General features: G+C 50.2%; 1 protein-coding gene across 1 annotated transcript in view; it reads left to right on the plus strand.

Annotated features, from left to right (window-relative positions):
* Positions 1 to 704: 704 nt before the first annotated feature.
* The window catches only part of LOC107120134 (teneurin-4-like), a gene marked incomplete at its 5' end in the record, with an annotated part of 82,661 nt that continues 69,212 nt past the window's right edge, over positions 705 to 14,153 (plus strand). The window contains 2 exon segments of the mRNA XM_015422781.1: positions 705 to 966; positions 12,114 to 12,381. Coding sequence (XP_015278267.1) covers positions 705 to 966; positions 12,114 to 12,381 — 530 coding nt within the window.

The following is a 14,153-nucleotide window of genomic DNA, read 5'->3' on the forward strand; positions in this document are numbered from 1 at the left end:
AAAAACCTGTAAGGAAACTGGATGTTTACAAGTACGTCTATTAGGGCGCGCGGGGTATGTTCGACACTCCATTTGGGAATCGCCCTCCCGATGCAACTGCCGAAATATTTTTTATCAAAACTTAGTTTAGTCCCAAAACTAAGAAGGGCTTTTGCTTTTGCTTCCCTCGGCAGTTTTGAAGGGCAGATATAAGGAAGTAAAAAGGTAAAGATTTCCCTTGCTCGAAAGCCAGTCGAGTCCGACTCTAGGGTTGCGGTGCTCATCTCCGTTTCAAAGCCGAAGAGCTGGCGCTGTCCGAAGACGTTTCCGTGGTCATGTGGCCGGCATGACTAAACACCAAGGCGCACGGAATGCTGTTACCTTCCCACCGAAGTGGTCCCTATTTGCAATTTCTTGCTTTCGAACTGCTAGGTTGGCAGGAGCTGGAACTAGAGACGGGAGCTCACTCCGTCATGCGGCACACTCGGGTCTCGAACTGCTGAACTACCGACCTTCCACAGCCTGCAGTTCAGCATCTTAACCACTTGAGCCACCCCAGCTCCTGCTACAGACAGACTAACTCGGCTACCCGTCTTGATCTGTCTCCACACAATCTGTTTGTTAAAGGGAAATTTCACTGGGATGTAAAGGGGGGGGTGGGGCGGAGCACCGCCATTAATTTGTTTTCTTTTCCCCCTCCTCCCTCCGTCTCTGTTTCTGAACAGCTTTGACCTCGTCACCAACGGCGGGATCTCCATCATCCTCCATTTTGAACGGGCTCCCTTCATTACCCAAGAGCACACCCTCTGGCTGCCGTGGGATCGCTTCTTCGTCATGGAGACCATCGTCATGAGGCACGAGGAAAACGACATCCCAAGCTGCGACCTCAGCAACTTCGCCCGGCCCAATCCCGTGGTCTCACCGTCCCCCCTGACGGCGTTTGCCAGCTCCTGTTCCGAGAGAGGCCCCATCGTCCCAGAAATCCAGGTGGGAATCAAGCTGAGGCGGTGGTGGGATATTTCTGCGTCGGGGGTCTCCTGTATCCCTGCTTGCCAAGACTGAGCTGTGGTGATGGATGAGCCCCTCCCCTCACACTCCCCTTCGAATCAGCCTCAGGGAAACTAAGCTGTTTGCCAGCCGATCAGCAAAAGAAGCTCGGGTTACCCTAAGCCTAGGTCCAGGGATCATGGGGGTGCCATGGGGTCCTCCCATTCCACCACACATGTGGGCCTGCTGCTGATGCCTGTCTTGAGAACTACGTTTCCCAGAGTGCACTGGGTGACGCTGACCCTAGATCCAGTACACCGTGATGGAGAAAGGAAGGAGAAACTTTTTTTGATGGGGTGTGTGTGTTAGGGCTGCCAAGCCGCGGCGGGGGATCCGCACGTCTTCACAGGATCCCTGCCGCGGGGGACAGCGATACGCGTTGCACCGCCGTCGCCAGGATGTGATGCTACGCGTCGCTCTGGCAACGGGGCTGTTTGGAGTCCTGTTGCCAGAGTGACTCGTAGCGTCACATCCTGGCGACGGCGGTGCAACGCATATCGCTGTCCCCCACGGCAGGGATCCCGTGAAGACGTGCGGATCCCCCGCCGCGGCTTGGCAGCCCGTGTGTGTGTGTGTGTGTGTGTGTGTGTGTGTGTGTGTGTGTGTGTGTGTGTGTGACTTCTGGTGATCCCTACTGGGGTTTGGACGTTTCAGAGAGGCCTCACTTCAAAAAAGGATGTGGACGGAATGGAGCAGGTGCAGAGGAAAGCGATGAGGATGACCAAGAAGCCCTGTGAGGAAAGGCTGAGGGACCTGGGAATCACACACACACCGCCCTCCCCAAGCTGTTTTCCCATTCATGGGTGGAAAGATACTGGGACCCCACATCTCATGGCAGTAGCAGCTAAGCAGCCAAGGAGGTGATGAAGTGGCCAGGAATGAAAGAGTTAATTGCACCCCCAATCCCTATGCTGGCTGGTTTACCCAGGCTGGAACCACCTGTAATTTCCTGTAAAATGGCCTATCGCGGAACTACACATTAGTGGAGAGGCGGTGGCTCAGTGGTAGAATATCTTGCTTGGCATGCAGAAGGTCCCAGGTTCAATCCCCTAGTTAAAAGGACCAGGCAGTAAGGGATGCGAAAGAACTCTCCCTGAGACCCCGGAAAGCCATGGAGAGGGGCCGTGGCTCAGTGGGAGCCTCTGCTTGGCATGCAGAAGGTCCCAGGTTCAATGCCCGGCATCTCCAGTTAAAAGGACCCGGCAGTAGAGGATGTGAAAGACCTCTGCCTGAGACCCTGGAAAGCCATAGAGAGGGGCCATGGCTCAACAGCAGACCCTCTGCTTGGCATGCAGAAGGTCCCAGGCTCAATCCTCAGCATCTCCAGTTTAAAAGGACCAAGCAGTAGGTGATGTGAAAGACCTCAGCCTGACACTCTGGAGAGACATAGTCAGGGGCTGTGGCTCAGTGGTAGAGTATCTGCTTGGCATGCAGAAGGTCCCAGGTTCAATCCCCAGCACCTCCAGTTAAAAGGACCAGGCAGTAGGGGATGTGAAAGACCTCCACCTGAGACCCTGGAGAGACATAGTCAGGGGCTGTGGCTGAGTGGCAGAGCCTCTGCTTGGCATGCAAAAGGTCCCAGGTTCAATCCCCGGCACCTCCAGTTAAAAAGGACCAAGCGGTAGGTGATGTGCACGACCTCAGCCTGAGACTCTGGAGAGCTGCTGCCAGTCTGAGTAGACAGGACTGACCTTGGTGGACAATGGGTCTGATTCAGTATAAGGCAGCTTCATGTATTCATGTATGATACGTTATTTGGCCCTGTTGCCAAAGTTCAAGAAGCCGGAAGACCCGAGGGCCACCCAGAGGCTTTGAGAGATGGAGTTAGAGGTGGGTAGGCAGGCCGCTGAAGCAGGATTAGCCTAGAGATACCCCAGCCAAGCAGCACCTCTGCTTTCTTTTACTCGAAGGTACCCCGTTGCCTGTTCTCCCCACACTCCTGTGATTTTCCTTGACACACAAAGGTTTTCTCCCTTTCAGCGCCCTCGGCTAATTTACATACCACATTTGCATCTTTTTAATATTTAACGCTTGCCGTCGCCTCCCCTCGTTTCCACTCACGTCCCGTCGACCAACAGGGAAAAGCTGGTTAGCAGCACTCCCCGGCAGCAAAAATCTACAATAGTCTCCGTTGGAAAAAAAAAACTTCCGGTTCCCAGAGCTACGTTATTTACAACGGGGTAGCAGTGAAATGTGGAGCAGAAAGGTCCCAGATTTATCCACTCAAGGCTGCGCAACAAAAAATAGAACAGGGAAAAGAAAACCAGAGAACTTGGAGCCGTGCTCTGCTCTCAGCCTTATTTACCTGCTTGAGGGCCACTGTCGGACAATGCAGCAGTGAAGAGGAGGAGGAGGAGAAGGAGGAAGATTGTACTTATACCCCGCCCTTCACTACCCAAAGGAGTCTCAGAGCGGCTTACAAACTCCCTTCCCTTCCCCTCCCCACAACAGACACCCTGTGAGGTAAAAGAAGAAGAAGAAGAGATTGGATTTATACCCCGCCCATCACTACCCAAAGGTGTCTCAGAGCGGCTTACAAGCTTCTTTCCCTTCCCCTCCCCACAACAGACACCCTGTGAGGTAAAAGAAGAAGAAGAAGAGATTGGATTTATACCCCGCCCATCACTACCCAAAGGTGTCTCAGAGCGGCTTACAAGCTTCTTTCCCTTCCCCTCCCCACAACAGACACCCTGTGAGGTAAAAGAAGAAGAAGAAGAGATTGGATTTATACCCCGCCCATCACTACCCAAAGGTGTCTCAGAGCGGCTTACAAACTCCTTTCCCTCCCCCTCCGCACAACAGGCACCCTGTGAGGCAGGTGGGGCCGACAGAGCTCTGAGAGAACCTGCTCCTGAGAGAACAGCTCTGAGAGAACTTGTGACCAGTGTTCCCTCTAACCTGAGTTAGCGTGAGCTAGCTCACCGTTTTTTAGCCTCCAGCTCACACATTCTTGTCTTCGCTCAGGAAGGATGGCTCCAGAGCAAACTTATGCAGTAGCCAAATCACTCGCAACTTTCATGCCAGTAGCTCACCAAGTAGAACTTTTGCTCACAGGACTCCACAGCTTAGAGGGAACATTGCGTTGTGACCGACCCATGATCACGCCAGCAGCTGCATGTGGAGGAGGAGTGGGGGAATCACAGAGGGCAGGGGCTTTCTCTGACCATAGTTTCCTCACCCTGCTGCAAGATCTGAGTCCAGCGGCACCTTAAAAGGCAAACGGGATTTCCAGGGTAGAAGCTGTTGAGAGTCAAAGCTTCCTTTGTCGAGTGCAAGTACGAATGGAGGTCCCTATCTGACGATGGGAGCCTGCGCTCTCAAGAAATCTTGTTAAGAACATAAAAGCGTAAGAGAAGCCATGTTGGATCAGGCCCATCCAGGCCAACACTCTGTGCCACACAGGGGCCAAAACCCAGGTGCCATCAGGAGGTCCACCAGCAGGGCCAGAACTCCAGAAGCCCTCCCACTGTTGCCCCCCACGCACCAAGAAGACAGAGCATCACTGCCCCAGATATAGAAACATAAGAGAAAAGCCATGTTGGATCAGGCCAGTGGCCCATTCAGTCCAACACGCTGTGTCACACAGTGGTCAAAACCCAGGTGCCATCAGGAGGTCCAGCAGCAGGACCAGAACTCCAGAAACCCTCCCATTGTTCCCCCCAAGCACCAAGAATACAGAGCATCACTGCCCCAGACATAAAAACAGAAGAGAAGCCATGTTGGATCAGGCCAATGGCCCACCCAGTCCAACACTCTGTCTCACACAGTGGCCAAAACCCAGGTGCCATCAGGAGGTCCACCAGCAGGGCCAGAACTCCAGAAGCCCTCCTACTGTTGCTCCCGCAAGCACCAAGGAGACAGAGCATGACTGCCCCAGACATAAAAACAGAAGCCATGCTGGATCAGGCCAATGGCCCACACAGTCCAACACTCTGTGTCACACAGTGGTCAAAACCCAGGTGCCATCAGGAGGTCCACCAGCAGGGCCAGAACTCCAGAAGCCCTCCTACTGTTGCTCCCGCAAGCACCAAGGAGACAGAGCATCCCTTGCCCCAGACATAAAAACAGAAGAGAAGCCATGCCGAGCAGGACAAGACCTCCAAAAGCCCCCCCACTGTTCCCCCCCAAGCACCAAGAAGACAGAGCATCCCTTGCCCCAGACATAACAACAGAAGAGAAGCCATGTTGGATCAGGACAATGGCCCATCCAGGCCAACACTCTGTGTCACACAGTGGCCAAAACCCAGGTCCCATCAGGAGGTCCACCAGCAGGGCCAGAACTCCAGAAGCCCTCCTACTGTTGCTCCCGCAAGCACCAAGGAGACAGAGCATGACTGCCCCAGACAGAGTTTTCCCTCTGTACCTTGTGGCTATGAGCCACTGATGGACCTCTGCTCCAGATGTTTATCCAGTCCCCTCTAAGGAGCTACTGGACTTCTACTGACAACCAACACGGCTACACAATTGAAACTATCATCCTGCTGTGGAAGCCCTCAGTGAGGTCCACAGAGAACCCTCCTTAGCCTCACCTTACCTTCCCCATTTTAGGACTTTACCCTCTGCGCAGGTCCCACGCGTCTCATAAAAAGATGGGACCAATGCTCCCTCTAAGCTGTGGAGTCTTGTGAGCAAAAATTCTACTTTTGAGCTACCGGCATTAAAGTTGTGAGCAAGTGATTTGGCTGCTGCATAAACTAGTTTGCTTCTTGAGCGAAGACAAAAATGTGTGAGCCGGAGGCTAAAAAACTGTGAGCTAGGTCACACTAACTCGGCTTAGGGGGAACACTGGTCACGTGCAGTGTTCCCTCTAAGCTGAGTTAGTGTGAGCTGGCTCACGGTTTTTTAGCCTCCGGCTCACAGATTTTTGTCTTTGGAAGGACAACTCCAGAGCAAACTAATTGATGCAGTAGCCAAATCGCTTGCTCACAACTTTAATGCCGGTAGCTCACAAAGTGGAATTTTTGCTCACAAGACTCAACAGCTTAGAGGGAACATTGGTCACGTGGCGTCTGAGCTGAGCTCGGAGTCACGGCGTTCGCATGTTGACGTTCCTCCCGCCGCTTCATCGTTTTACGCCAGCCCCCCTCCCAGAGCCTTTCATCAGCACTCGCTTGGCTTCGTTTCCCTCCGTGTTCGACCTTTTCGTGCAGAACAGCAGTCAGTCAATAAAGGCGGGCCCACACTTGAGAGAAGCAATAATTTCCTAACACAGAATTGGACCGGGCGTTGCATCCTCGGTAGTTATTTCAGCCTGCTCCTCTCCCTTGCGAGGGGGCTGTGAAGACAGATTGCATTAAAGGGCTACTCCCCACGCACCACCCCTTTCGCCTAACACTGCTCCACTTGTAGCTGGCCGTGTCTGATCACAGCATGCCTGGTTGCTAAGCTTGTAAAATACATAATTTTTTAAGGAGAAGGAAAAAAAATATATCCTGGCTTTTCCCCGTTCTGTCGTTTCTCACCCTTGTACGCGGCGAGCTATGCAAATCGAAAAGGGCCGGGTCGGCGAGAGTAAATATGCTTGAGAGCTATGGAATGGCGGCTTTTGACTTATCTGAGCCGTCTGTTTGCTGAAACTCCTGACTCCTTCTCAGGATATATTTGGCGTCTCTGATAATTGCTCAAAGCTTCCTTTTATTACTCCTGTATAATTAAAATTAACCTTCAGAGGGAAATAACAGGCTGGGTTTTTTAAAATGTAATTAAAAGCACCTGCTATGGAAAATATCCACCATCTTCACCAGCCGCCCACATGACAGTACATGTGGAATTTGTTGCCAGAGGATGTAGTGATGGGCACAGGAACACGCAGCTTTAAAAGATGATTCGATCCACTTGTGGAGGAGAGGTCTCTCAGTGGCTACGAGCCATAGTGACTAAAGGGATCCTCCACGTTCAGAGGCAGCCAACCTCTGGATCTCAGTGCCAGAAGGTGACAATATCAGGGAAGGCCTCAGCCTCTTTGCCCAGTTGTTGGCCTTCCAGAGGAACTGGTTGGCCCCTGTGTGAGACAAGATGCTGGATTAGATGGACCCTCACTGGTCTGATCCAGCAGGGATCTTCTGAGATTCTTATCAGGGGAAGGCCTCGGTCTCTGTGCCCTGTTGTTTTGGCCCTCCAGAGGAACTGGTTGGCCTCTGTGTGAGACGGGATGCTGGACTAGATGGACACTAGTCTGATCCAGCAGGGCTCTTCTTGTGTTCTTATCAGGGGAAGGCCTCGGCCTCTGTGCCCTGTTGTTGGCCGTCCAGAGGAGCTGGCTGGCCACTGTGTGAGACAGGATGCTGGACTAGATAGACAACTGATGTCATCCAGCAGGGCTCTTCTTATGTTCTTATGAAGGCCTCAGCCTCTGTGCCCTGTTTTTGGCCCTCCAGAGGAACTGGTTGGCCACTGTGTGAAACAGGGTGCTGCACTAGATGGACCACTGGTCTCGTCCAGCAGGGCTCTTCTTATGCTCTTATGCCACTGTTCCCACATCTCCTTGCCAAGAGATGGAGTAGTCTGGGTTTTGTTGTTCCAGATGAGCCTTTGTTTCGCCCTACTGCTTTCTGTGCAGATATCGCCAGCACCTGAGCTGTTAGAAAAGTTTTCTGAACATTTGTTGAAAACACACAGGTATATCCTTTCGTAATGGGGCTACCATCCTCCAGGTGGGGCCTGGAGATTCCCCGGTATCACATCTTATGTCCAGACAAGAGAGATTAGTTCCGCCTGAGATAATGACCGCTTCGGAGGGTAGACTCTATGGCTGAAGTCCATCGCCTCCCCAAACCCCGCATCCCCAAGATCTCCAGAAATGTCCTAGTCCGGAGCTGGCAGCCCTATTTAATAATTAAGCGCCGTCAAGTCGCAACCAACTCCTGGTTGACTGCCCCCCCCATTAGAGTTGCCATCTCCTGGCTGGGAAATACCTGGATATTTGGGGGGAGGATCCTGAGTAGGACGGGGGTTGGGGAGGGGAGGGACTTCAGTGGGGTATCACGCCATGGAGTCTACCTTCAAAGTGGCCTTTTTCTCCAGGCGAACTGATCTCTTCCGCCTGGAGGTCAGTTGTAATAGCGGGAGATCTCCAGCCACCACCTGGAGGTTATGCAGACAAATAAACAGAATCAGCTGTCGCCCTGTATGAATCACACTAGAGACCACTGTCTTCTTATGCCAGTTTGGTGTAGTGGTTAAGTGCGCGGACTCTAATCTGGGAGAACCAGGTTTGATTCCCCCACTCCTCCACTGGCACCTGGCTGGATGACCTTGGGCAAGCCGTAGTTCTGATAAGAGCTGTTCTTGAAAAAGAGCCGTTTCTGTCAGAGCTCTCTCAGCCCCACCTACCTCACAGGGTGTCTGTTGTGGGGAGGGGGAGGGAAAAGGGGTTTGTAAGCCGCTCTGAGACTCCCTTGGGTAGTGAAGGGCAGGGTATAAATCCAATCTCTTCTTCTTCTTTTACCTCACAGGGTGTCTGTTGTGGGGAGGGGAAGGGAAAGGAGTTTGCAAGCCGCTCTGAGACTCCTTTGGGTAGTGAAGGGCAGGGTATAAACCCAATCTCTTCTTCTTTTACCTCACAGGGTGTCTGTTGTGGGGAGGGGAAGGGAAAGGGGTTTGTAAGCCACTCTGAGACTCCTTTGGGTAGTGAAGGGTGGGGTATAAACCCAATCTCTTCTTTTACCTCACAGGGTGTCTGTTGTGGGGAGGGGAAGGGAAATGAGTTTGTAAGCCACTCTGAGACTCCTTTGGGTAGTGAAGGGCAGGGTATAAACCCAATCTCTTCTTCTTTTACCTCACAGGGTGTCTGTTGTGGGGAGGGGAAGGGAAAGGAGTTTGTAAGCCACTCTGAGACTCCTTTGGGTAGTGAAGGGCGGGGTATAAATCCAATCTCCTCCTCCTCCTCCTCCTCCTCCTCCTCTTCTTCTTCTTCTTCTTCTTCTTCTTCTTCTTCTACTTCTTCACAAGTCTTCTTACAGCCAGAATTAATACATATAACAAATAGTTTTGCCACCAGGCATAAATGACAGCTGCCCCAGTTGAATGGCGACCTAATAGTCCTTGAAAGTACAAGTCTCTCTTCAGATTGATGCGGTCACCAGCTCACGGTGCAGAGGAAGAGTTTCCAGAAGAAAGCGTACAGTAGACGGCATGAGTTCAGGACTAGCTGTAGTGCGAACCGAAGGAGCGGCGACGGCACGCCTAGGTTGCTTTGCCGTTTCTTAGGGCTTCATCAGGCCGCTTTTCTCAACCTAGCTTTGGCAGGATTCAAAATGACACGAAGTCTCCAAGTATGTTCCAAGTAGCTAGGAATCAGGCTCTCACCTGGAGGTTGGCAACCGCACTCCATGGGGCACTCCAGAGGCACATAGCAACCCAGGACATCCTCGGTGGGCCCCCCCCTCCAAATGCTAACTGTGGCCGACCCCGCTTAGCTTCCGAGCTCCGAAAGGGGGGCACTTTCACACACCCCGAATAATGCATTTTCGATCGATTTTCCAGTGCACTTCAGCAATCGTTCTCAGGTCGATTTTTGCCATTTTGTGTAGTAAAAACCAATTGCGAGGTGCACTGAAAGTGGACTGGAAGGTCGTTATTCAGCAAAGTGTGAAAGTGCCCAAGCTCAGGCTAGCCTGGGTTATTGAGGCTGCTATAATGCATCCTCCAGTTTTCAAGTAAATTGTGTAAATGGTGTGATTTAAAAAAAATTATTATAGATCCCTGGTACGCTAACATACACACATACGCAAACTGGCTCTGTTCCGCCATCATTTCTCCCATTATCTGTGCATAGGCCTTCTGTCCCAATTCTTTGCCAGTGTTTCGCTTGAATATTGGAATCTGTATTGAAATAACATGTTTTCTTGGCTGCTCAGTGACATTTCACATGCATTTGGCTGAATGAACCCTGCAGTCGTACGTTGTTCCCCGGAATTTGTATTGGAAAATATATTGGAACATGTGTTTCACGTCACTGTTTGCATAGATGGCAAAATGGTAGAAAGTTTCAGAAAGTTTTCACTGCTCTTTGCTAAAGGGACAGTCTTGTTGAGGACGTTTTGGCTTGGATTGAACAGCTGTTGAAAGGCACCTTCTGGACCAGAAGCAACAAAATTCTTATTTTGATAGATAGATAGATAGATAGATAGATAGATAGATAGATAGATAGATAGATAGATAGAGAGAGAGAGAGAGAGAGAGAGAGAGAGAGAGAGAGAGAGAGAGAGATACAAATATATATAAATTATTTTTGACTTGAGTTTCAATACTTTAGATTGCATTGGTTAATATTTCTTTTGCTTCTAGATTAATATCAGTGAAATATCATTTGGCATATGATTCGATCTTGGGAGGCCTCATTTATACTTTCATTCTATGCCTAGTAATTCCACTCTGGAACAATTCCTCTCTGGTCCATTTTGTATCTATGCTGTATAATTGTTGTATTATGTATAAGCCAGTTTGTTCCTCATTGTGTTTGACCTCCGAAGAAGGCCCTAACAGGCCACAACGCGTCAGGTCAAGTCCCTTGGTTCTTGTGTACATAGGGTTTTGGAATTTTTACATGAGGTCTGATTGGGCCCCCATATGGTTTTTAATCCTTTACAAATAAATACATATATTTTTAAACTAAGTTTTTATTGTTGGTCCTCTGCTCAGTTTACCTTTTCAGGTTCTTGAAGAAAAGTTTCAGTGCGCCATGCCACTGAAGGGACATATCAAATCTGGCAGAGAAATTTGGTAGGAGGGACAAATGGTCTTTCTGACACTGGCTCTTCGTTGGTCTCTTGTGCTCAGTTTCAGTGCAGTTTGCTCTTTAATTATAAATGCTGGTTGACCTCTGATCTAGAGCGAAGGCAAAGACCTTGGAAATTAAGGGTTGTTTGCCAACCCAAACAGGACAAGAAGAGACTAGGAATAATGCAAATGTAGACCTTAAGTGATGTGACCCGGATGGCCCAGACTAACTCAATCTCATTAGATCTTCAAAAGCTAAGCAGGTTCAGCACTGGTTAGTATTTGGATGGGAGACCACCAAGGAAGCCCAGGGTTGCTAGGCAGAAGCAGGCAATGGCCAACCACCTCTGTTCATCTGCCCTGACCTGGATGGCCCAGGGTAGCCCGATCTCGTCAGATCTCAGAAGCTAAGAAAGGCCAGCCCTGGTTAGTACTTGGTGAGAGACCACCAAAAGCCCAGGGTTGCTACGCTGAGACAGACAATGGCAAACCCACCTCTGAACATCTCTTGACTTGAAAACCCTACTGGATCACCATAAGTTGACTGGAACTTGAGGGCACTTTCCACCACCAGACCTTAAGTCTTAAAATGAGACCATCCAAAAAAGATCAAGGTGGGCAGGGCTTTTTTTGTAGGAAAAGCCCAGCAGGAACTCATTAGCATAATAGGCCACACCCAACAGCAGAAACACATTAGCCTATTAGGCCACACCCCTGACAGCAGCTCATTAGCATATTAGGCCATACCCCCATGTCACCAGAAGTGTGGTCATCCAGCCACACCCACCTTTTGCTTCTTATTCTGTTTACCTTGTTTGTTGTCCAAACCCAGGGCCTTTTTTTGTAGCAGGAACCCGAATGTAGCCAATCCTAATGAATTTCTGCTGTTGGGTGTGGCCTATTATGCTAATGAGTTCCTGCTGGGCGTGGCCAACTCGGGAGCCAGCCGGAACTCCGTTCCTGTGCGTTCCTGCCCAAAAATAGCCCTGAAGGTGGGTAGTCGAGTTTGTCTGTCTGTAGCAGTAGAAAAGAGCGAGAGTTCAGTAGCACTTAAAAGACTATCAAAATTTGTGGCAGGGGGATGAGTATTCATGAGTCACTGCTCACTTCTTGAAGAGTCTTTGGTAGGGTATGAGCTTTTGTGAGTCACGGCTCACTTCTGCATAGATTCTGAGATTCCAACGTGTAGCTTCTGAGACCAATCATATAAACCTGTCTGTGTCGGAGCTGGTTTCTTTGTTAGTGATGTCTCGTTCAGGTATGTGTAAGAACAGAATTCCTGTTAACTGTTGACACTGCTTAGCCCGCTTTGAGCGCCATCGAATGACGGCTTTCCTGTAAGTTGCTCTCGTTTCCCCTTTTTCCAGGCTTTGCAAGAAGAGGTTAAGATTTCAGGCACTAAAATAAAGCTGAGCTACCTGAGCAGTCGGACGTCCGGCTACAAATCAGTCTTGAGGATTAGCTTGACCCACCCCACTATACCATTCAACCTGATGAAAGTCCACCTCATGGTAGCCGTTGAGGGGCGCCTCTTCCGGAAGTGGTTCGCCGCAGGTCCCGACCTGTCTTACTACTTCGTATGGGACAAGACGGACGTCTACAATCAGAAGGTCTATGGGCTGTCGGAAGCTTTCGGTAAGGAACCGTTCCCGTGTCTCGTTGACAGTCTTGGCAGAGAGGCAGTGTGATGTAAGAGGAATATGGGTCACCCTGTTAGTGTGTCTGTAGCAGCAGAAAAGAGCAAACGTCCAGGAGCACTTTCAAGACTAACCAAATTTGTGGCAGGGGAGGAGCTTTTGTGAGTCACCGCTCACTTCTTCAGATGCAGCGAGAATGTGAATCCATCTGTCCTTATATCACAAGGCTGATGGACTCCCACTTTGTACAGCTACTTGTGTTTCCTTCCATGGAGTCAGATCCAGGTGGGTAGTCTTGTTAGTCTGTCTATAGCAGCAGACAAGAGCAAGAGTCCAGGAGCACCTTAAAGACAAACAAAATACGTGGCAGAGTAGGAGCTCTCGGGGAGTCACTGCTCACTTCTTCAGATACAGCTAGAATGTGAATCCATCTGTCCTTATATCGCAAAGTTGATGGATTCCCATTCTGTACAGCTAAATGTGGTGCCTTCCATGGAGATCGATTAAGACGGGTAGCCGTGTTTGTCTGTCTATAGCAGCAGAAAAGAGCAAGAGTCCAGGAGCACCTTCAAGACTAACAAAATTCGTGGCAGGGGAGGAGCTTTTGTGAGTCAGTGCTCACTTCCTCAGATACTCATAAAAGCTCAAACCCTACCACAAATTTTGTTCTTTAAGGTGCTACTGGACTCTACTGATGTAAGTTTGGTGTAGTGGTTAAGTGCGCGGACTCTAATCTGGGAGAACCGGGTTTGATTCCCCCACTCCTCCACTTGCACCTGCTGATGTGACCTTGGGTCAGTCACAAGCTCTGGCACAGCTGTCCTTGAAAAAGGGCAGTTTGTGTCAGAGTTCTCTCAGCCCCACCCGCCTCACAGGGCGTCTGTTGTGGGGAGGGGAAGGGAAAGGAGTTTGTAAGCCGCTCTGAGACTCCACGTGAAGGGTGGGGTATAAATCCAATCCTCTTCTCTTCTTCTAAGAGTGTCAGACTGGGAACTGAGAGCTAGGATCGAACCCTCCCTTTGCAGTGAAGCTCTGATTCAGTATAGGGCCTCAGATGTGTTCTCTCACCCCATTTCATTGGATGTCCCTTTTCAGTTAGAGCAGCTGTATTCACGCAGCATCTAACCCAAGAGCCGCACTTGCAAAAGAGGCACCTTTTCTTCCATCCCTGGCAATAGGCCTGCACCCGAGGAAGGTTTGCAGCTTACCTGTTACTCCTCTGTGTTTGTGTGTGTCTGTCTGTCTGTCTAGTACTGCTCATACGGCTATCACCTTAAGCAGAAATCAGAACCAAAGAAAATGTTTCAAAAGACCTTAGTATTATTTCTCTTGTATCTGATTATTGCGCCTATGAATTTTGCCACGGAAAGGGTGACACGATCATTGGTATCCGACAGTAGCCGTGATAGTTGGGCTCGCACATTTAGCAGTTCCATATCTTTAGGCAAAGGGTTGACTAAATTAGCCCTCAACTCATCGAATATAGGGCACTCCATAATCATGCGTTCGATGCTTTCAATGGTATGATATGAGTGTCTGCATGTTCTATTAGAGTATGATACTTCTTTAAGGAGCTGCGGTGGCTCAAGTGGTTAAGACGCTGAACTGCAGGCTGTGGAAGGTCGGTAGTTCAGCGGTTCGAGACCCGAGTGTGCCGCATGACGGAATGAGCTCCCGTCTCTAGTTCCAGCTCCTGCCAACCTAGCAGTTCGAAAGCAAGAAATTGCAAGTAGATAAATAGGTACCACTTCGGTGGGAAGGTAACAGCGT

The sequence above is a fragment of the Gekko japonicus genome, unplaced genomic scaffold, assembly GCF_001447785.1.
Source record: "Gekko japonicus isolate JY-2015 unplaced genomic scaffold, Gekko_japonicus_V1.1 scaffold3519, whole genome shotgun sequence".
Taxonomy (NCBI): Eukaryota; Metazoa; Chordata; class Lepidosauria; order Squamata; family Gekkonidae; genus Gekko; species Gekko japonicus.